Source organism: Zootoca vivipara, chromosome 16 (genome assembly GCF_963506605.1).
Source record: "Zootoca vivipara chromosome 16, rZooViv1.1, whole genome shotgun sequence".
In the NCBI taxonomy this organism is placed as follows: Eukaryota; Metazoa; Chordata; class Lepidosauria; order Squamata; family Lacertidae; genus Zootoca; species Zootoca vivipara.
The window spans coordinates 25,305,824-25,330,170 of NC_083291.1; the positions used below are offsets into that span (position 1 = coordinate 25,305,824).

A 24,347-nucleotide genomic window follows, 5' to 3' on the forward strand; every position below is an offset into this window, starting at 1 on the left:
TTGCACCAGCCAGCCCTTTCTGGCAGGCTAACATCCAAAACTTCCCGGGTAAATTAACTTAATGGAAAATTGCAATGGCCAGCATTGGAAGAAACCACAATTTAAAACCATGCCTGAAATTAGTTTTGGGTCCTGGTTTGTTCTGATTCTGGTTCAGATGTAATAGGAAACTATGATAAATTAAGCCAGGGAGACTTCAGCCACAGCATGCCAAGAAGGTAGGGAGGGAGGGTGGGGCTGCAAGCACAAAGTTCATGCAGTTTAACAAGACAACATGGATTATGTCTGAGTGGGAATGATCTGAAAGATTGTTCTAAATATTTATGGTCCATAGTAGGGTGGTCCAATGCATGGCCTGAGTGCAGCAACATTTGACACACACACCCAGCCCTCGTGTCACCTTCCCAAAGAGAGGCACTTTCCTTTGGAAAGGAAGTGTGAGGGTTCTGACAGGGTCCTAGAGTCCTCCCATTTCCTTCCCAAAGCCTAGTGAGCGGTTTCCCAGCTTTGGGAAGGAGGTGGGAGGGCTCTAGGACCCTGCCAAAGTCTTGTGCCTCCTTCTTTAAGCCCGGCACCTTGCTTAGCCAGCTTTGGGAAGGCAGTGCAAAGGTTGGAGGGGGGACAAATATTAGCCTCCCTCACTCCCCACTCGGCAAGGTAGTGCATGGCCCACTTGGTATGAAAAGTTGGGCCACCCGGGTCTATAGGTATAGGGTGTATGCATTTTACTGCCTTATCTCTATAACATTCCCAACACAAAATGTTATCAATACCTTTGGTCCTGCTGTAGAAATAATGATCTGGCCTGGTGGCTGGATCCAGGGCTCTCCATCAACTTGCACTGGGATTGGCTTCAGAAGCGTCAACCGGAAGTAGGAGCCCTGGGCTATCCGGATGCCTGAACGCAGACCCCCCTGGACTTGACCCTATGAAATAACAATCAGAACGGTCCTTTCAAAATCAAATATCAATGTCAAGAGAAACCACAAACTTGTTTTACAAGATAAAGTATTGATCAAACTTATAGCACTAGTGTACTAGATATTTACAATTCTGGAAATCTTTCCTAAGTTTTTCTCTACCTGAAACATTCCCAGAATTGTGACCAGAGAATGTAGTTATTGGGGTGTGTGTGTGGTGTGATAAGAGAATACAGTGGAACCTTGGTTCTCGAACAGCTTCGTTGAAGAACAAATCAGCTCCCGAATGCCGAAAACCCGGAAGTAAGTGTTCTGGTTTTCGAATGTTTTCCAGAAGCCAAACATCCGATACAGCTGTCGGCTATTGTTTCCAGGGTGCTGGCGCCAATCAGAAGCTGTACCTTGGTTTTCGAATGTTTCAGGAGTCAAACGGACTTCCGGAATGGATTAAGTTCGAGAGCCAAGGTTTCACTTTACTTTGATCACCAATACAGTTTATTTTTACAACCTCTCATTTAGATATCAATTTAAATTTCATTTACGACTTAAGGCATCCCACGTCAAGTCAAATGGGGTGAAAATATTGTTATGATTGGCATCACGTTGCCTTTTTGAGTCAAAGGAAGATATTTTTTAGACATAAGGCACTAATGGTTCCATTTGATTTAGCAGAAAGCAATGGCGTTTAACACTAGACTTACCATGTGAACAACTCCAGTGACACCAACTACTTCTAGTAAGCCATCGTCAATTCTTGGTTTTTCAAACCGATTATCGTTATCAGACCCCCAAAGATCAGCACCGGAACCCCAGCTGGATATAATACAAAATAACTGTAAGTAACAATTTTTTAAAAAACAAGTACCTTGTTCTTTAATGAGTGCAGCATAATATCCCCCTACAGAGAATTATTTTATATCATAAAATAATTACATGAATATGTTCCCAAACCAGCAAAATTCACGCTTATAGTTTGTACTTCTTACAGAAGCAATGACAGCAAAAGTATGAGGCCCATGTCCTCTACTGTCCAGAAGTGCAAAGTCACTTGTGCGTCTTTTGTTGACACTTCTTAAGTGACCCTGTGAGCTGCCCTGACCCATAGCATTAAAACGTTAGAGAGAGGGTGCAGGAAAGGAGATACTCCCACTGAAGTGAATGGAGCTGGGGATGGGAAACTCCTTAAACTGCATGGTGCCATCCAGATGTTGCTCCATCCACCCCAGCTAGAAGGACCAGTAGTCTGGGATGGTGGGTGCTGCAGTCCAATAACATCTGGAAGGCACCACTTTGAACCTCTAAGGCGGGGGAGCAAAAAGAGTCCATTCTCATACAATTAATGCACTCACTAGACTTATTTTTCCTTCAGAAGCCATACTTGTGCCCTTAACCCACCTCTGAGGTAGGCTTCTCATCATCAACATCAACATCAAACACTTGTGTGATGCTTTATAGTTCTGTGATGTTAAAATCCATACCACACTGAAACAGAAAGGTTGCAATTTGACCACAAGGAGGCAAAAGATGCGTTGGGCATAGTATTCATTTGGCTGTGTAAAATGCAAATATGTTCTCTCAAGTATTTTACTTTTGGTAGTGGCAGTTTAAGCTGGAGTTGTGCTCAAACTACAACTTTGTTAAGCAAGGAGTTAAAGGAACCATAACCAGCCATGAACATAGCTCTTCTGTCTAGGAGTAATGATTTGTCCAGAGAGATTTTCATATCTCCATCGGGACCAGAGATCTACAACATATTCTGATTATCAGGAAAGTCACCAACTTTCGGGCAGACTCTGTGCTTTTGACTTAATGACCAGCAGAGGGCACTTTAGGATACTTCAGAAGACAGCACAAGTTACTAAACAAAGTGGAGGTGAGCCTTTAACCTTACACTAACTACAAACACTTTACGCTTATCAAGGAACACTTTAAAGGCTCTGCTGTGAAGATATAAAGATAAGAAGAGAACGGATATCCTGATGAACCCTAACTCCACCAGCAAGCATAATGTATCAGCTAGTCCACGGGTGTCAAACACAAGGCCCGGGGGCCAAATCCGGCCCGCCAGACCTCGTCATGTGGCCCGCCGAGCGCTCCAGCCAGCGGGACCCAGCCAACAAAGCGCCGACAAACAGCTGGGGCCTGAGGGGGGAGGGGTAGAAAGGCGGCCAGAGCAGCGCTGCGTGGAGCGCCCCGAGCCACAGCAGGAGAAGGAGGAGGCAGCTTGCCAGGTCAGCACCCAGCAGCGCCGCACGGAGAGTCCCGAGCCTCAGCGACGCAGCAGTGCTCTGTAGCACTTTGAATCCTCCTGCTGCCACGGCTCGGCGCCTGGAAGCAGCTGCTGCTGCTGCTGCTGCTGCTGCTGCTGCTGAAGCAGCACAGACAAAGCACCCAGGAGCGCCGCGTGGAGGAGGAGGATTCAAAGTGCTACAGAGCACTGCTGCGTCCCAGAGGCTCAGGACTCTCCGTACGGCGCTGCCGGGCACCGACCCGGCAAGCCTCCTCCTCCTCTTGCCTCACCTCCACCTCCTCCTCCTCAGCCTCAGCCTCATGAACGTGAGCTCAGCAGCGGCTCAGCCTCATGAACGTGCAACTCTGAGGCTTTACGCACGTCTCCTAAAACGGACACCCGCTGCCTCATGCTGCACGGGAAATGCTTTTTGCCCCTGGGTCCCTTCGCGCTCTTTTCTGGCGCTGAATCAAGGTGGCGACCCCCCCTTCCCTTTCTTTCTTCCTTCCTCTCTCTTGTTCTTATTCTTTCATTCCCTCTCTACTTCCTTCCTTCTTTCTCCCTTTCCGTCTTCTCTCCCTCTTTTTTCCCCCTTCTTTATTCCCTTCCTTCTTTCCTACTCTTCTTTCTCTCCCCTCTTTCCTTCCTCTCTCCCTCCTGCTCCCTCTTTTCTTCCTTCCTTCCTTCCTTCCTTTCTTCCTTCCGTCCTTCCCATCTTTCTTCCTCTCCCTCATTCTTATTCTTTCTTTCCCTCTCTACTTCCTTCCTTCTTTCTCCCTTTCCGTCTTCTCTCCCTCTTTCTTTTTCTTTCCTTCTTTATTCCCTTCCTTCTTTCCTACTCTTCTTTCTCTCCCCTCTTTCCTTCCTTCCTCTCTCCCTCCCACTCCCTCTTTTCTTCCTTCCTTCCTTCCTTCCTTTCTTCCTTCCGTCCTTCCCATCTTTCTTCCTCTCCCTCATTCTTATTCTTTCTTTCCCTCTCTACTTCCTTCCTTCTTTCTCCCTTTCCGTCTTCCCTCCCTCTTTCTTTTTCTTTCTTTCTTTCTTTATTCCCTTCCTTCTTTCCTACTCTTCTTTCTCTCCCCTCTTTCCTTCCTTCCTCTCTCCCTCCCACTCCCTCCTTTCTTTCTTTCTTTCTTTCTTTCTTTCTTTCTTTCTTTCTTTTCCTTCCTTCCTTCCTTCCTTCCTTCCTTCCTTCCTTCCTTCCTTCCTTCCTTCCTTCCTTCCTTCCGTCCTTCCCATCTTTCTTCCTCTCCCTCATTCTTATTCTTTCCTTCCCTCTCTACTTCCTTCCTTCTTTCTCCCTTTCTGTCTTCTCTCCCTCTTTCTTTTTCTTTCCTTCTTTATTCCCTTCCTTCTTTCCTACTCTTCTTTCTCTCCCCTCTTTCCTTCCTTCCTTCCTTCCTCTCTCCCTCCCACTCCCTCTTTTCTTCCTTCCTTCCTCCCTTCCTCCCTCCCCTCCCCTCCCCTCCCTTTCCCTCTCCATCTCCTCAGAAACATAGGATGCTGCTTTATACTTCTGGCCCTTAAACCCTGGAACCAGGAGAGCAGCTCCAGTGAGTCAACCTCAGCCAGTCCCTTTGGTGAAGGGTGGTGGCTCACTGGCAGAACATCTGTCCTGCATGCAGAAGGACCCCAGCATCTGCAGGTACTAGTAGCTCTGCAAAGGTCCTGCATGAAACCCTAGCGAGCCTCCACCACCCAGTGCAGTTACCAAAAATCATTTTTCAATAAATTGTACAATAATTGTACATTTGAATATCTACTTGCCATTATTCTGACTAGGTTTTTGCTTTCAGAGCTAGTTATTACTTACATTATTACAAAAAACAGTAATAATTGAATGCAGTGACAATAATTTATGATAATAAAGAGTGGACACATAGTCCTACAGATACAACCGGCCCTTTGAGGGTGACCAAACTGCTGATGCGGCCCCCAATGAATTTGAGTTTGACACCCCTGAGCTAGTCTATCAAGCTGCTTAGCTAGAATGGAGATTTTCCAATTAGAGAGGCATACACCATCTAGACATGAGATAGGGACCTTAAGAGATGTGCTATCAGTTTATCTGGTTTATTTGGAGGGGAATATGACTGTGTAAGAAACTAGTCCTGCAGTTTAGCTTGAATCAGAATACCAGGCCCATAATACATTATCTTTTAATTTACTGAGAAACATTAGAAGGAAAACAAACATTTCTTATATAAAGAAAATGTATAGATTTTTTTTTAAAAAAAATCTTCTTCCAATTCTCCTTAAAAATTATTATGCATTTGCATCCGACCACTCTTTGAACAGATGCTGATTTATCTAAGGTTTGTCTGGGTTTATTTCATCAAGAAAGTTAGTAGCACTGGTTTTGGTCAATTCATTTGTGCTGTAACTCTACATTTAAAGGAATAAGAACACAGTGATGTTGTAGCCCATGTTTTGCACTTAGGAGGCTGCTGGCATCTCTAGTCTCAAGGGGGGGGGGAGATTTGGAAAACAATGAAAAGCTGTTGCCAACTGGAACAAATGATTACTGATCTAGGAGGATCAATGGTATGACTCAATATAAGGAAGCTGAATGGACAAAGGCAGAAGGGAGAATGAACAAAGCAGCCCAGACTCTCCGTGCTAACGTGAGTATGTCTTTACACATTTCTGAAATGGGCTACACTTTAACAAAATAGTCGGCTCCCTTCAAATCAATGTATTTTAACTCTGCAAACAGTTCTTGCTGACACCTGACCAACTGCGACAGACTTTCAGTGTAAGTGAGGCTGAAACTAAATGGAAGAATCTTATTACAGTACAGAGATTTTGGCTATTAAAATACAGAACAGGGTGCAACCATAAAGGCAGAATTATTTCCCTTCAAAAGACAAGAACTCTGACAAAACTGCATGCACAGACATATGTATGGTTTCTACCTGGGAATATTAATGAAAATAAGGCCTTCAATATTTGGAAGCTCAACTTCATGCTGGTCCACTTGAAGTTTTATTTCTTTATGAAGATTTCTTGTGTGGCTCATTTTCTGTAACCCAACTTTTACATAGACACCTTTGTTGTGAAACCTAGAAAAAGAAAGTCTTCATTCAACACAAACAGAACGCTTCATATTACATCACTGGTTTTGCTTTCCTTGCTGATAAAAAATTGAAGATGAAAATGTATTCAGGGAAACTTATTTTCTTCTTTTTAAGGTAAGAAAATACTCAGGTGTAAAATATAGCTAACCCACAAGCTACACTTTTTTTTTTAAAAAAAAGGTTGAACAACATGTACAACTACATACTACAGCTCGCAAGAATGGGATAATTCAAAACAAACCTACTGATCTTCCCTGTTTCATAGCATAAAAAGGTAAAGGGACCCCTGACCATTAGGTCCAGTCGCAGATGACTCTGGGGTTGCGGTACTCATTTCACTTTACTGGCTGAGGGAGCCAGCATACAGCTTCCAGGTCATGTGGCCAGCATGACTAAGCCACTTCTGGTGAACCAGAGCAGCGCATGGAAACGCTGTTTACCTTCCCGCCGGAGCAGTACCTATTTATCTAGTTGCACTTTGACATGCTTTCGAACTGCTAGGTTGGCTGAAGCAGGGACCGAGCAACTGGAGCTCAACCCATCACGGGGATTCGAACCACCAACCTTCTGATTGGCAAGCCCTAGGGCTCTGGTTTAATCCACAGCGCCACCCGCGTCTTAGGCAGTGTCAAATAAATAAGCATCCATGTTTTTCTCTGTGAATATGAATGAGAAAGTTTTATCCATTTGCACAAGAACAGGGTCACTATACCTGCTATTGAATTTGTCTGGCTCCTCTTCCCTGGCATGATGAAAACCTAAGCTCAGCTCTGCATCAATTCCAAGGCCACAGTAATTGTTCATCTGCACAATCTAATAAAATAGAAAAAGTAAAATTTTACAACCTAGTCCAGATTTTTTACTTTCCAACCAGCAGAATGGAACATTCACATCACAACCCCTTCACCTACAGGCAACGACTGATTCATGCACGTCCACTGGCACCCAACAACACACACGTGCATCACGGCAACCCAGAAGTGGCCATAGAAGGGGGCGGGGTCATAACAGGGTAAAGTGAGCTTATGCAAAATAAACATGAGAAAAATACCTTAGGTGGCTCAGGCTCTAAGACACCATTTTCTGCGCTTTCAATAGCCTCTTGAGCATCTAAAAGGATGGTCCAGCGATCCATAAGCACATCATCAGCTTCGTCTACAGATATCAGAATGGAGTATGGATCTTCGCCACTATATCCAGCACCCCAGCGGAGCACCCTCCCCAAGTCATTACCTGTTTTTAAAAAGGACAAGTTTTTGTTAACAACCTATATGAAAGCAAAAGCCCTCACTCCAAAACAGATCATGGCTACTACCTACTTCTGTGCCTCATTTTTCTTTTAATGTAATCTGCAAATGTACAATGCTTTAAACTTTTTGTTGCACTTGACCTCGTCATAACAAATATCCTGCTCGCTAGAACAGCAAACCAGAATATTTTCAGGGGAGGAGGCAACCTGTGAAGTCAAGAGTGCAAATAACAATTTCCCATTATTGTTCCTGAAATCCAGTTTCAGACTCACCTGTTCCTAAAGGTAAAATAGCTACAGACGGCTCTGAACAGGCAAGCTTGTGTCTGATCTCTTCCAGGGCGCCAAGAACCCAACCAACAGTACCATCACCACCACACACCAGTATTCGGAAACTTGGAATTTGAGAGAACGAGTGAAACCTTCAATATAAAAAGCAAAACACAAGTGAGCACAGCATTTTAGCAGGAAAGCTGTTAAATTCCAACACACACCCAGGTCTCTAATTATTTAGTGGATATAGGGTTGTAGCCTAAGTCTCAAAAATATGTGTTTCATGTGTTCCAAAGTTCCCTTCCAACAAGTTGTGCAATTCTTTGAATGCAGGACCACATGTTTATCTCCAGAGTATTATGGGACTTAGCAAATGGTTTCCAAATGTATATGAAATATGCCTAGCTAGCCTAATGCTAAAGAGAGTGAAATTTTTACAGCCTCACTTGCCAACTGTATGATACCAGGTTGCATGCAAAAGGGAGTACCAGCACATACGTACCCACATGAAATAGAAGCAGCTTGCTGATTGCGCCAGAAAAGTAAACTTCTCAGCAAACAGACAGTCCAAATTTTAAAATGAAAAATGAAAATGCATGCACCAACCTGAAATATATTCAGTGTCTCCAGCTACTAAAAAAGACCCCAACTACTAGTACAACAAAGAACCACTGGTAGCAATTTTAATTGATTTTTTTAAAATAAAAAAGTATTATACACACTTATTTATTTCAACACTTGAAAGTTTAGCCCCCCCCCCCAAGGAGGCTTTCATCATACTAAAATATAAACAATCCTATAGAAATAATAATAGGGGCCACCGCAACCTCAGACTGAAAGTAAACAGCAAAAGGAAAATAGATTGATAATAACAGTTCACTCTAATTTTCAATAAAAGACAGCAAAGATCATTAGACTTTGCAGTCTTCACTCCCAGTTCACACTTGGGACATCACTGTACAAACAAATGAGCTTCTGTTGCATTTGTTTAACTGCTGCCAAATGCCAGATGTAAAAATAGAAATGCTATTTATTAAGGCCACCCCTACAGTTCTGTTAGCTGACAGTAAAAGCTGTTGGAAAGAGTGAAAAGGTTTATTATTTGACATGAGGGTTATACATCCCCAATGCCACTGAGTCTTTTGGCATTGACAGTGATCATCCTCAGCTGTACTACTACTCACACTTGCAGCTGTGCCCAGTTTCCACAGTGCAAAGCTTTTGAAACTGATGGCCGGGGTCCAAAGACCTGGACAAGAAGTCCTGCACATCCATGAGGCTTTGGATTGGCAACCTGCAAACAGGAGCTCTCCACCACTACTGGTACTAAAGCATGGGGTTTCAGAAATTATTTATGACATAGCATAGCAGCTATGTTCAAAGAAAAAAATGAAACCCCTAACAAATCCCACTAGACAGCTGCTAAGACCTTGGAAGCACCTTAAACAGTTTTTCAAGACCCAACCCTTGTGTTTGTTGCTGGCCAATGTTGAAAGCAAGAATGCCTTTATGACGACATTGTGAGAAAACAGTTTTAAGTAAAAATGAACCATGGGCTGGATTCAGCTGAACAGTCGCACTAGCAGGAGCTAAATTAGACTTTCTCTCCCTCTCCTCTAGGGCTGGGCGATATACCATCCAAAATTGGTATGAAGTCCATATTGTGATATCAGTTTCACAGCTTTTGACCTGGCAACATATCACAAATCATGGTGTGTGTGTGTGTGTGTGTGTGTGTGCGCGCGCGCACACACACACACTCTATCAAAAACCACTATGTGGGGGGGGGGGGGAACCATGAAGCTAGCCAATGCCTCTACATAGCTCCATCCTTATTTCAGACATCGTGCTGTATCAGTATCTCACAATGTTTAGCTGATGCTATATCAATGTTGAAAACCAGATATCGCCCAGCCCTACTCTCCTGCCACTGTGCATGCCCCACCCCAAATCAGTTCTGGGAGGTTGGGAGAACCTCCACATCACTGCATGGGGGGGGGGGGAGAAGAGAGCAGACATTTCTACCTGGCAAGGAGAAATACTTGCGTCGATGGAACGATTGTAATAGTGCAATGTTGAATTGCACCCAAAGTACAAATTCTTAAACCAGCTCTATCACATACAATGCCATGTCATGGAAGGGACTTCAAGGAGGGGAAAGGGTGAGGTGGGAAATGGGTACAGTAGTTTGATGGGAAGGAAAAGGTTACTGGTTTCATTATATACACCCAATTCTTTCTCCAAGGACCTTACATGTGGTTCTCAGATAGTTTCCCCAACTAAGCATTATTGAGGGTGAAGCAGCTTAGTTTCAGCAGCTGAACTGTATAATTTTCTTTCAAGACTAGGTAGTGGAAGAATGAAAGCAAGGAGCCCAGCACACCATTATTAAAGTACTGCTTGCAAAATAATAATAATACATTAACAGAGATATCTGAATTGTGTTAAAAACTAATAATTACCCAGGCAGTGGTCCTCCATTCGTTAGTTCAAAGACTTGATGAGGATTTAAGAGTTTTCTAAAACTGTAGAGCAAAGCCCGGCCTTTAAGTCCTCCACTCTTTGGATTCACAAATACAAGCAATGGGCAGCAGTTCTGAGGAAGGTTGGTTTGCTAGAAGAGGGGAAAAGTAGTGGTTAAACAACGCTGCACATGTGCTCAACCAGACACCATTCAAAAAATACCCAATGAAGGCTAAAAAAGGAAGACATAAAACATGGGCTTCTAAGAGGCTCAGGGCACTATCTACTTTACCTCATTCTCAGTTTTAGGTTTGTTCACTGCAGCATAAAAAAAAACAATTTTAAGAATTACAGGGGTGTTTTTGCCCCTCTTCTTTGTACATGCAAGCAATGCAGGAGCTCAGCACTTAAGGCTAAAAAAGGAACTAAACCATTTCCTGCAATATAAATCACGCAAATTCTGTACTTTTTGGAAGTAATATGTACACAGGTGGTGAACCATAATTTAGCTCTTCTACACATTTATTTATTACATGTATATACTGCTCTTCATCCGAGGACCACAGGGCGGTTTACAGTATAAAAACACAAAAATACATAACAGAATAAAAACCAAACAATACTCCTCCAGTTTAAAAGGCCATAGAAGAGGACTGTTTTTGCTTGGTGCCTAAAAATATGTAATCAAGGCGCTAGGCAAGCCTCCCTGGGGAGAGCATCCCACAAACACATTAATAAGCAACAGCTATACAGCTTATTTATTATGTCTGAAGTGGTTCATAAACATTATTGCAGCTTGCAACTAACTTGCAAACCATGAAGATCTTGTAAGATAATCAGGTGGCGGTTCAAAAACAGTGGCATATCTAACAGCACCCAGTAAGAGGGCAGCTCCATACTTCAACTATAACGGCAACCATCTTGTTTTCTGTTTGCTTTTTAAATATATCCCTGGGATGAATGATGGGGCTGGGGCTTCAGCATGTGTACACAACTTGTTTAAAAAGGTATGTATATGCTGTTCCTACCTCACCCACTTGCTTCAAAAAAGACTTAGCATATCCACACCAATAATGTTTTCTTTCATAAAATGTGGTGCCACTCTGCAGACAACCCTCAATTTATAATCGGAATTGAGGATAAGGTGCTGATTGTTTCAGGCAGCTGCTAAAATACATGGACAGCTTGCTTCTATCTCAGTAGGCAACTGGTAATCATACCAGCAATGGAAGAAAGCAACTTTTGTTAGCTTAGGCAAGTAAGAACTGGCTGCTACAGAAAGAGATTTATTCTGCATAGAATGAATGACCTAATATAACCAAACCCAGCTCTGTTTGTGCCTACAGATCAACAATGGCTGGATACATCATGAGATGTATCAGACATCACACCATGGTTTGCACTAACCACAATTTGGGACTGAAAAAATGCTGAGCTGCTGACCACACTGGCAAACTATGTTTTAGAACAGGTACTCTGCTTTCGTTTTCCATTTGTTCAGTACAGTACTTAAGATGCACAGGTCACCAGAGGCAACAGTGCTAACTATGGGTTGGTAAATTCAGATATCACATGTAAACCACGGTTAGCACAATTCATGATTTGCTAACCCACTCCATAGTTTCAAATTCTGGACTGATGCCCAATCATAAACCACCGTTTGTCCTCAGCCATTGGTACTTACTTCATCATTACTTAATTGTTGGTTTAAATTTACACACATACACCTGAAAAGGAGCCCCAGAGTCTAAAAGACTGGCATTTTTAACTAGCTAGTTCAGATAGGAATATTATTCTGCTTCTGTATTCTACATGCACTAGAATAGCTCTCCCCTTTTAACTATAAGAATACTTGGCATGATTACAACGCGCCTCAACTTCATAGTGATTGTATGTGGAGTGAAACAAATGTGAAACCACTGATTACATAAAACATTAGTGCTTCCGAATCCACTTTTGGTTAACAGCAGTTGAGCAGATTGTCCAAATCACACATGATTTGTCTTAACTATGGTTAGTTAAATCAGGACAGTTCATACAGTTTGGTTTGAAGTTAGCTTGTTTCCATTAACCCTAGCTAAGATTAGCCACACTCTGGGTCCAGATGACAGCAATCTAAAATGGAAGCAAGAGCTTTTTAAGTCCTCCTCATGGCCATGCTGCTGAAGAAAGGGGGCAGGAGTGCAAGAGCAAAGCTCACACAGTTTCTTCTAGAATTACTAAACTACATCTTAGCATTATGTGTGTGTGTGACTTTCATGCTTTACTTTCCATGAAGGTAAAGCTCAATATAAGAAGCCACTCCTGTTTATCTTTGCATCTCTCTTCCTCCAGCAGTTTCCCCTGCTCTTCACTCTCACGGTTCTTAGAGAAAAGGAGAGCCATGCAGGGATAAACAGAGAAAATCAACCAGTAGCTCCTCTGTTCCCATGTGTGATATTTGCTGATCTCTTAAATTTTCTTGGCCTGTAGATGGGGGAGACTTCAGTCATCTCAAAGGCAAAGCTGCTGACATGAAGAGTAGGGTTTACCAACACGGTACGTCCTATGATGCCTGCAAACAATTTCAGTAAATATCCCCATTAAAAATCATAATGCATGATATATTATTTGCTCTTCCTGTGCGTTCCTGTTTGCACAGGTTCAGCCTATCCTATATGCTCCCACAGCACCCAATTTGTGTTACGCCCTACCTCATTTTGTTACTGGTGTCTCTGAAACTTTCTCAAAATTCAGAACGTGCCCACTGGCCTGAACAAGTTGGTGAATGCTGGTGTAACCTGTCTCTTATTTATGTTAATCCAATTTCTGCATTAAAATAATAGGCACAGGGGCCTCTGCAAAGGTGATGGAAAAACAGCAAGAACTGTCGCTCTCGCCGTTTATCTTCAAGTGAGAGTGGAGGCTTTCCAAAAGCTTCATTATAAATCAAAGATATATGCAACTGCACCCATTATTCATCATGCAATCTTCAAAGCCTACATTTGGAATGCCATTTTTCCTACACTTCATACGAAAAAAATGACCCGTTCCGGCCCCAGATGCAAGCACCAGCAATAGCACAATCCGGCACTGCAAAAATAATGCAACCAACAGGTTAGGTAGTGAATAAATCAGTCTGGAGAGAAAGACCCAAGCTCTTGGTCTCACTCATGTACCTGCTACTTTCACACACACATACCTTGCTGAGTGGCATGTAAATCTCACCACAGGGAAGACACTCCCATGCTAGCGCAAATGCTTGCTTAAGAGGCCACTATGCATTCTCATATTTCAGGAGGCTTAAACTTGGCAAAGTAGTTTAGAAATTACTTATGAGCTCACACAACAGGCTTCAAGAGAGCCAAGTAGATATGGACTCATTTTTTAAAGGGTACGTTAAAGTGGAGTAAATTAATCCATCATTATGCTCTCAACATACAGACAGCTTTGTTATTTAAGTCACATTTTAACTATCCTTCAAGATTATAAATGTTAAAGCTGTTTTTCTTTTAGGTAGAACAAAAATAGCTCATTATTTTAAGGACAAAATCAAACATGACTGTTCATTGTTTATAACCACACATTCCTTTGTTGGCAGTAAACTTTGCTCCATTCCCTTATTTGTTAATTGCTCCCATCCCCTCTGTAGCCAGAGTAAAATGGCCAAGCAAAGTAGGGCTGGGTTTAATTTATTTTCATGTGGCGTTCATAGAATCATAGAATTATGGAATTGTAGAATTGGAAGGAACCCTGAGGGCCACCTAGTCCAACCTACTGCAATGGAGGAATCTCAACTGGATCATACATGACAGATGACCACCCAACCTCTGCTTTGCACATGAAACATGCTATATTTATCGTTTGAGCATTAGTTAATTTCTTATATAACTTGAAGCCAATTGCTCTTACCAGAACTTCAGGGAGGACAACTGCAGTCAGTTGCTTGTCATTAACAGTGGTGTCTTTAGCTAGCATATACAGTCTTTCAGCTTCAGCAAAACATGAAATTTCTAGTACAACAGCACCTAGAAAAAATTAATTCAAGAATATTTTTTAAAGGCTATACACATATAAATGCACATTGTGTTATGATGCAATATCTTTATCGTGTCACTAAAGGGCATTATATACAATGAAGATTGAGTGCACTGAACGTAAGTCAGCTCACAAAGGTTAAAGAGGCTTAAACCTGGTCAGGTTGGTGTCTCTGGGTGACTGAGGTTGTTCTTTGACAACATGAGCTCAGATATGATACACCTTTTTTGAGGGTACCTTCTCTACCCAACAGAGGGTCTGCTTCTCCCAATGGAGTTTCTATGGGAAAGGGTCAGGGCTCAGTGGTAAAGCACATGTTTTGCATCAGAGGGTCTCCTGTTCAATTCCCAGCACCTCCAGGTAGGTTTGAGAGAGACCCCTAAAGACCTAAAGAGTCACTGCCAGTGATGAACCAGTACTCTGACTTGGTATACGTCAATGTCCCATATTCCTACGTAGACAGAACACTCTTTGACATTTTAGTGCTTAGCACACCATCTTCCACATCAATTTGCCCTCTGACCATGATCAGTTAGTCAGAAGAGCTGCAAATCAATATCTAAGAGCTCAAATAGGGCCAGAACCTAAGCTAAACATAAGAGGGGACAATAAGTACTTAGCATCTTGAATAGTGCACTTAATCTTCCTCCAGAGAGGACAGCTGTACTACAAATTATGTTTTTCAAAAGGTTGTCAAGAAAAGTAGGGAGATTTCAAATCTGTTCAAGGGAAACATGAAACAGGGCTGCAAGACGAAATCCTCAGAAGGCATTCTTGCTCATATTGCTTGTTCCCCATGTGGTATGGTTTTAATGGGCACCATAGGAAGGTATGCGACACAGAACCTTTCAACATAACCTGTTTTTTTCTAAATACACATTTGTTCCTAGTTTTTCCAGGCTGGCGTTTTCAGTTTTTGTTATAGCGCAATTGCATCTTCACAAGTACATTTTGACATATTTCCAGGTAGCACATTCATAGCTTTTGTAAATGGGATGCACATTTGGTTCCAGCACAAAACTCTTACGTTTTCAGGAGAAAAATGCATGCACCTGTGAAAGAAAATCAAGGCTTGGGCAGGAGAGTGGCCCTGGTTTCTAGTCATGGAGTGCTTCGCAAACATCCTCGACCTCTAGGCAATATGTTGGCAGCTTGCAGTAAAACTGGAGTGGAGATTATTCAGTTGTACAGCTGCCACCATAATCATTCCAACCCGTGGCAAGAACAAACTACACATTTGAAGGTAACAGTAAACATTATCCAGGAGAGTACTGCTTTTTTCTCTACATGGATAGATTTCTTGCCTGGTCCCAGTGAAAACTGTGATAGGGAAGTGGTCAAGACAGGCACCTACTGATGCTCTGAACAAGGAGGAAATGCAGCTTGTTTCTCTCCCAAACCTTGACGAAACATGGGGTTGATTTGGTACTCTACATATGCTGAGTTCAGAAGCAAGCCTCAGACCTGCATGCTTCCTCCAGGCACCCCCACCACAAAAAGAAATGAACACTTGGACAATAAGGTCCCACCATGCACCTCTTATGCCTGAATATAAAAATCACTAGATTACTACATGCAGTGAAGGGATTCGGAAGAAGCAGACATGCCAAAAGACCTCTCCCAATCTCACCATATGACAGGCGAGAGATGTGAAACATTTGAACAGGCCCAAAGGTGGCACTTTATAACCAAACACTTTTTACACAGCCATCAAACTCAAGATAAAACGCTATAGTCTTACCTTGAGATGAATATACATGGCTCACAGAAACTAGATTTGCTGAAAAAGAAGAAAAAGCAAAACTTATTTTCTATGTGTAACATTAAAATGTCTATTTCCTCCCCCCCCCCCAAGGTGGAAACAAACTATATGTTACCGAAATAAATTTCAAATTTTAATGCTGTCCCATTTTACACACATTCTGTGAGATCAGTCTTGTTTATTTGAAGGTGCATGAATTTTAAACACAAATTGCCCGTGGATTTAAAGCTAAAGGCTTCAGGACAATAAACAGGATCAACCGGTTCACAGCAGAACAAAGCTAGTTCCAAATCCTGCTAATGGAATATATTAGCTTGAGTAATAAACACAAATCATTTTAAAGATGCCTATTAATCTTAATTTAAATTGCTGTAGCAAACACTGCATGGGTGGGATTCCAAAGGGATGCAAGCATAGCTCTGCGCGTGCAATGGAGCTTCTGTGGAGAACCTTCGCTCCTTCTGTGGTCAATCTTTGAAAAGTGATGAAGTGGCCAGGAGACACATGTTGTCACTGTATAGCATTGAGCATCACACATTGTCCAATAACTAGGCAACAGACACACATATCTTCACTTTTCCCCACATCCCCCCTCTTTGCCAGAAGCCCAGCCAAGCTGGATCTATAAACAATCCAGTACTGTTCGCTGGCTTCTGGCTCCTTTACGCAATCTGTTTAAGCCCACATAAAATTTTATTTCACCTTATTCATTTAAAACTTTTTAAATCGCTCCACTGGAAAATAGATTAAGGGGAAATACAAAACAATCATTCATGCAAAAATGGGATACGTTCAAGAAATACCTACAAAAATATTAATAATGACATAACATCTATGGCAGCGTTTGAATGACCCTTGTGTAAATTAAACATTATTCAATAAGGAAAAATGGTACGATATGTTGTAAGAAAGTATTAGAAAATATATAAGTAAGGTAATAAGTATATGTACATTCAATGTTGTAAATGTAAATTACATCGGGAAATTGCGGGAAGTCTATTTTGACATAGTTTAGTTTATTGGATTTTACTTTGGTTTATTTTTGTTTAGTTAGAAAGTATAAGAAAAGAGCACGTATAAGTACAAGTTTAAATCAATATTTAACAGTATAATTATTTAAAGTTGTTGTTGTTGTTACCTTTTCTTTGTACGTGTATTTAAGATTGTGTAAGATATCCTTGGATGTCAAATAAAAATAAATAAATAAATAAAACTTTTTAACGTCCAAATACTTCAAAATGGCTTACAAATGAAGTGTGCTCAAAACCAATCAGGTTAGAAATAACATTTTTTTAAAACCCCAAGGAGTATTGTTTCAGAGAAAGAACAAATTCAGATTCAGATTCAGTACAAATAACTGTGGGGAAGAACAGGTGACAATCCGTGTATGAGGCATTTCATTAAACACTGCCCTCTGCTTCACCACTTCTTAGACATAGCACCAAGAAAAATAATGCACCGAAGGTTCAAAAAACAAGACTGAGAATGACAGAGTGCCTTTTAGTGCGTTTCAAAATTTAAAATTTATTTGACAATGGACTTGCCCAGATAATCAAATATCATTTTAATAAAGCAACACATGAGCTTCATGTACCTATACACAGCTGCTTTGCTCCTCCCTTTGTGTGAGTAGAGAAACAAGCCAGAAAGCTTCAGTTAACTAATAGTTTCCTATGATATCTGAATTGTGAATTGTCCCGAGATCTGTGGGTGGTATACTAATTAATTTATTAATTATAATTTCACAGCTTCCACACATGCCAGGAAAACGAAGCTATCTTTGGGTCCAGAGTCAAATCAGTAGCTGTGTGAGTGGAAGCCAGTGCAAAAAGTTCCACTAGCACAACTGGACTTTCCTCCCCTCTCCTCCTTTCCACGCAACCCCTCCAAATCAGCTTGGGAGGGTCTGCAGAACCCCAGAACAGCAACCCAAGCGGAGGAGAGGGGAGATCCTTCTGTTGGACAGGCTGAAATGCTTACACAGATGAAATCAAAGGAAGAGCGTGATGATTAATTCATCCCATGGATTCATGGCTTGGCTTGTTTGGAAGCTACTAACCATAGTTTCCTAGCTCTGACATAATGTGAAACAATGGTTAACAGTGGGCTCACTCATGTGAAGTAGGGGCAAAGCAGATGTAAGTGGATGTGTGAGGATTGTTCATATGTCAGTTTATTTAGCCATTTGATCAACCGAAAGCAGTCAGAGATGAAAACATAAACTGTTTTGGTATGCGACTTACTTTTGAGGCTTAATTCATCTCTGAGGATGTTTGTGTATTCATCAGTAGAGAGATGAGGTGGCAGACCACCAACAAACAAATGTACCCGCGTAGCTTGTATATTGTTTTCTACAATGTAAAATCTTGTTTGATTCATCTGACGTAGTGAAGTCTGTAAAAGGGAAAAGACAGCTGAGAACTCACATTAAAAATACAATCCATACAGAGAGAAGGTTCAGATTCCAATAAGCAGAAACTCTTGCCTCCAACTACCCAAAAACAGTTACCAGACCACTAAGCCAGCCTGCGTAAGAGAACTTCCCTTTTGTTTGGACTTGTGCAATTGTTCTCATTTTGTGCTACATGTTAGCAAAAGGTTGAGGAGTACTGGTTGAATGCAGGGCAATCAAAATGCCAGAGTTATGAGCAACCTCTCAAATAATTCTAGATTACGTGTCACAAATCTCTGAATTCCATGACGAAAATACACAATGCAAGTAAACACTCATAATGTAAAGTTTAGTACCCTTCTCGAAATATGCAGTTACCCCAGGTAATTTGGAATACGTCAAGATGAATCTGCAGTGGAAGGAGCTAAGATGATAATGGAATTTGGGGTAGCTAGTGAAGGGAACAAGAGTCTACGAGGCAAGAGGGAAAGGTAGGGATTTGTGAAGAGTCCTAACCCAATGACCTTGGGAATATGCGTCAACTATTCCCTCTCTGTTTCTGAATATTCTGATAATCCTCAAAAAAGCAGTCAGCCTACATGGAGGCTTTAACCCTGTGGAAACCTATTCCTAAAAGGTCCCCATAACTCCCTGGCTGTATCTTTCGTCACCATTGTGTGTGTGTATATATATATTTATTTTAAGGGCTCCCACCTTCCCACTAAGCAGGCATGTCTAATTCTTCCTGGCCATTTTTGCTGAGGTTGGGGTGAGTTCTCTGAAGAAGCTAGACCCTGAATAACCCCTTTACTTCCCCTGCCTTCTGACATATTCTGCCCACACATTTTCAAGCTTTGCTCAGCTAGAAGATACTTGCTTCAAAAGGAAAACAACCAAAGAGGTTGGGGGGACATGGGATGGGATGGTACAGAGCAGGTCTCAACATTCTAAAATGGGTAAACTATAGAAAGACCCACAGAGTTGATTTTACATGGAAACAAAAGGAATTCAGCTGGGAAATACGGTAGACGAACAGGGAACTGAAGTAATGAGCAAGGCATCATGAGAATCAGTGGCTTTCTCCTTTTCCAAAGTATGGGATGAGGAGAATGCTAATGGGAGGTCTTGAGGTACAGCTGCTTTTTGGCTGCTTCAGGAATTGTAGTTACTATAACAGCTGGGGTGCCTTTTTCTATGTGATGCCTCACCAGGAGGCAGAATGCACAAATCGGAACCGAAGAGGTACCAAAGATGCATTTTAAAGTGGTATGTGCAGCTATTAGCAGTGGCTGGCAAGAGCTAGCAACTTTTTGTCTGAATTTATTCTCGTCGGTTTAAATGCAAAGTCCAGTAATGATGTAAAAATGAGAACAGCATTAATTCAATAAAGAAATATGGGAAAGTGGTACTGTAGGCATCTCTTTCCTTGTTTACCTTTCTTATGTCTTGGAACCTGCTGAGAATCAATTCGTGATCATCCAGAACCATTCGCTGAACTAAGGGGGAAAGAAAAAAAATCAATTCATATGTGGTTCCTTTTTAATTAAAAAAAATTGTGCAGCTCATTAGCATGCTAAGCGCTGCCAATCTGGACACTCATTTATCCAGTTAAATTTAACCTTCCAAGCAGAAAGCGAGAACGCCAGAAACAACAATTAAAAAAACAAAACCACAAATCTCCAGCCTTCTCAAGCTGAAACTTAACATTCAGGATTCTGATAACAAGTGCAGGCATTAAAACTGCGGTGACATCCTGTAATAATGAGAACTATCTGTGACTTACCTTGCTTAGAGCCCATGAGTACCTCCACCAATTTGAAGTTCTGAAAGCTTTCCAACTGCCAAAAAAATTCATCAAGATTTCTAGTAAGTTACAATCTTTTAACTTAAAGACGAAGAAATATGACTAAAGCTGTGCTTTAGACCTCTCTTCTTCCTTATGTGGTGCAGTTCTGTCTCACCTTAAGACATTAGCCTGGTTTACCTGTCACATTAAACAACAGTTTTCAAATTAAGTGATGGTTTAATGCAGGAGTGAGGAACCTCCAGCCCAGAGACTTAACTAGGCCCCATCAAGTGCCTCTGCATCCATCAGGTTGTTTTGGTGAAGCCATGCCTACCTGCCCTGCAAGTGTGGGGCTTGTAAGATTGAGCTTGGCCAAAAGGGTTATGCAGGCACTGCACTTTGATGATGATGAAGATGGTGATAATAAATAATAATAATAATTCTTTATTTGTATCCCACCCTCCCCAGCTGAGGCCAGGCTCAGAGCGGCTAACATCATAAAAACAACACAATATGCATAAAAACAGGCATCAATTAATTAAAATACATCTTAAAATTAATTCAGACAAGTTAAAAATATGGGCAGGTGGCAATTATCAGGTTGGAATTGAGAGTGGTTAATTGAGAGGGGCATCTGCGGGTGTCTTCAGAAGTCCTTCTCACTGTGCAGTGCTTTGCAACCATCACCAACAAGCTTATGGCAAGGTCTTCAGAAGCACCACTCAAAGCACTACAAAAAGAAATTGCACATCAATAAGGGCTCCCAAAGACCCATAGAGTCAATGAAGGTCACTTGATGTCACTGTGACATTGTGGGTGGCTGCCAGGGGTGAAGGAGAAAACAATTTTGCCTACCAGCCCAGAAAGGTTCAGCCCTGGGTTTAATGTGAATGAGCAGCATGTTGGTACACACTGGTCAAAAGATTGCGCCTTGCTGCCGCCGCTCCCCCCAACCTCTTTTTTCAGAATGTCAGGGAGAAAACAAAGAAGGGCTGACTTCTATCGTGTGCCAAGTAGTGTGGCTTGTCCATTTCCTAAGAAAGAGGTTAGTTCTTGGCTTACAATCATGGTTTGCTAAAAGACAAACAAACCACGAGTCCTGGCACACATGTAACTGGAAGCCAACCCCTGCTCCAATTCTTCCCTGGCACTCTGAAACACAGCACACATTCATTTTAAACTATGGTTTAAAGTAAGGTGAGAACTAGGATATTATAAATTCACACTGTGTAACAGTGAATAAAAATAACTTCTTAAAAAAAGGTATTTACATGTTGGGGGGAAAACCTGGAGTTATCTTAAATGTTTATGTTAAATAATTTGGATGTAAACCTTACAAGTTCATCTGTAAACTGAATCAATGCCTCTGCCAGTTACTTTGAATTAAAGAAGAACCAATCCAATCCACTCTCAAATAAAAATACAATGAAAATAAATCCATTAACTAGCAGACCCTGCTTCCATCTATCATTCATGGGGATTTCATTTTTGTTCCCTACTTTCTTTTTGTGAGGTTGGGACAAGGCCATAGCAGAGTGAAACAGAAAAGAGAAAAGCTGGGGAGAAAAGAAGATCAAATTCTCCATACTTCACAGATTGTCAAAGGAAGACCCTACAGGGGATCACCTCAAAGGCATTCCCCCTACAGATAAAAACGAAAGTGTGCAAAACGTACATTGGAACAAATAGATGCAGGGTCCAGTTGTATTAATAATGATACAACTACATAAATAATATTGTAGCTATAAATAAACATGGTTTTAGTGAAAAGATTTACAGCATTTTAAAGAAAAATATAGACAGTATCAACAATAAACTTGATTTAAGTCGTATTTGTTTTCCTTGTTTATTTAACGCAATCCACCCCACATTGCCGACAAAGGTCCGTATAGTTAAAGCTATGGTTTTCCCAGTAGTGATGTATGGAAGTGAGAGCTGGACCATAAAGAAGGCTGATCGCCGAAGAATTGGTGCTTTTGAATTATGGTGCTGGAGGAGACTCTTGAGAGTCCCATGGACTGCAAGAAGATCAAACCTATCCATTCTGAAGGAAATCAGCCCCGAGTGCTCCCTGGAAGGACAGATCGTGAAGCTGAGGCTCCAATACTTTGGCCACCTCATGAGAAGAGAAGAATCCTTGGAAAAGACCCTGATGTTGGGAAAGATTGAGGGCACTAGGAGAAGAGGACGACAGAGGACGAGATGGTTGGACAGTGTTCTCGAAGCTACGAACATGAGTTTGACCAAATTGCGGGAGGCAGTGCAAGACAGGAGTGCCTGGCGTGCTATGGTCCATGGGGTCACGAAGAGTCGGACACGACTAAATGACTAAACAACAACAACAACAACACCCCACATTGTGTATAGTCTATAGAGCAACACCAAATTGCAGGGTTCAATTAATTCTGAAGCACAAGCTTCCTCACTCACTGGAGTATTGCCAGAACATTAAAACATTACTCATGTTGGAGAAAAGGTAGGGCTTCTTGCATATAGTTTAATGACCAATAAGCTAACTAACAGGAGAGGGCTTTGCATAAACGCATTTACTTTGGTCAGCTGCGCCCCCCCCCAGCTTTTGACTAAAGTAGCATCCCTCACCTGGCTGATTTAGTTACACTATTACGTTGTCTGTTTTTAAGCTGAATTTTAATGAAATATTATTTTATTATATCTGAACCTGTTTCAGTATGTTATCCTTTGTACGTTTTCAAGTACTGTAAATTTCTCTTGATTTTATTGTTTTATCTTTTTGCAAACTGCTTTGAGATGTTGTTGTTTTTACAATCAAGCAGTGTATAAATATTGTGAAATAAATGAAATAACATGAATATTGTTCTTCACTCTGCAACTGTGTGAATGAAGAACAGGTTATAAATGTTTTAAATAAATACTTGAAACTGTTCCAGCTCAATGGAACTCCCTTGCCATTTTTACTGTGTTGTTTGTTTAATCTATCTGTGATACTCTTGTTTGAATCATACAGTTAAATACAAGTCAACGCAGAGGGGAAACTGAAACTGAAACAATCCATTTGATATTGCTTACCTGGCATCCAAGTAACGGGAGAACCTCTTTAATCACCATCTGGGTAGTGCTTTCTTTATTTACTCTTATTGAGACACAGGCCATTCCAATCCTAGAGAGGGGAAATAATTTACAGATGGTGGGTTGAGTCAAAGGAACACCGGCACAGAAATACTGCTTTGCCAACATGCTCAACAGCCACAAAAATAGGATTATTCGTTATGCTGAATGACCATGACTCTTCTGTCCATAAAACCAATCAAATAAATGTTGCTGTAAGTTCATCCTGAAGTTCAGAGATTCAAATTTTCAAGTTATATTAATACTTTTTGATGTACAGACAAACCTTACAGATCTTGTTTTCCTTAAAAAAAGACTACCACCTCACAGAGCCTACATTCTGTATAGGAGGAAAGTGATAGTTGTATGGATGTGCTTTAATCATTCTGGAAGCTAATTTGATTTATAAACAGAAGGGGGCTCAATAAATCAAAACCAATAAAATAACCTCTCATTTCCTTAACATTGATTTATTAAAATACATTCTACACGTCTCTCCTCTTATTTATGTCACTGTTCCATAAATATGGAATTTAGTAAAGGAAGTATCACTTACTTCAGCCATCCAGGGTAAATTTTTACGACTTCATTATCTCTCGGTTTGGCTCTAATGATCCAAGCTTCAGGAACGGCTTCTCGGAATACAGACCCTGGCTGGGTCTCTTCTGTGGTATCATTCCTATTAATGATGTCATCACAAAACAAGGCCTGTTGAGTGAATGTCTGAAGCTCATAATCTTGTGGATCATCGTTGATGTAATACGACCTCAGTGCAGCCTCCTACAACACCACAAAACACACAAACACACAGTAAGTAGCTGAGCATTTTGAGATGGTATGAATATTCTTGAATGGAAAGAAGCAGCAACCATCATGTACATGGAAACACAACCTATTAGAGCCCTAGTCAGCAATTATATTTTCTTGTGGAACAATTTTGGCAAGAGCGAGGAGTGGCAGACTTCCTAAAGTGGCAGCTGAAGAATTGTTCCCCTAATATGTCATTTTATTATTTATATTCACAGCTTCCATTTCGCCAAATAGTCCCAGGATTAAAAAATTATTACAGGTACCTTTAAAATCATGAAATA

At 41.3% G+C, this 24,347-nt stretch overlaps 1 protein-coding gene across 1 annotated transcript in view; it reads right to left on the bottom strand.

Moving 5' to 3' along the window:
- The window catches only part of DGKQ (diacylglycerol kinase theta), a 74,107-nt gene that overhangs the window by 13,160 nt on the left and 36,600 nt on the right, over positions 1 to 24,347 (bottom strand). The window contains exons 9-22 of the mRNA XM_035140449.2: positions 23,813 to 24,036; positions 23,218 to 23,308; positions 20,167 to 20,221; positions 19,818 to 19,879; positions 18,235 to 18,385; positions 15,971 to 16,009; positions 14,104 to 14,219; positions 10,212 to 10,363; positions 7,750 to 7,898; positions 7,279 to 7,460; positions 6,940 to 7,040; positions 6,066 to 6,212; positions 1,622 to 1,733; positions 774 to 926 (exon numbers count right to left, since the gene is read on the bottom strand). Coding sequence (XP_034996340.2) covers positions 774 to 926; positions 1,622 to 1,733; positions 6,066 to 6,212; positions 6,940 to 7,040; positions 7,279 to 7,460; positions 7,750 to 7,898; positions 10,212 to 10,363; positions 14,104 to 14,219; positions 15,971 to 16,009; positions 18,235 to 18,385; positions 19,818 to 19,879; positions 20,167 to 20,221; positions 23,218 to 23,308; positions 23,813 to 24,036 — 1,734 coding nt within the window. The remainder of the gene's footprint in view (positions 1 to 773; positions 927 to 1,621; positions 1,734 to 6,065; positions 6,213 to 6,939; positions 7,041 to 7,278; positions 7,461 to 7,749; positions 7,899 to 10,211; positions 10,364 to 14,103; positions 14,220 to 15,970; positions 16,010 to 18,234; positions 18,386 to 19,817; positions 19,880 to 20,166; positions 20,222 to 23,217; positions 23,309 to 23,812; positions 24,037 to 24,347) is intronic.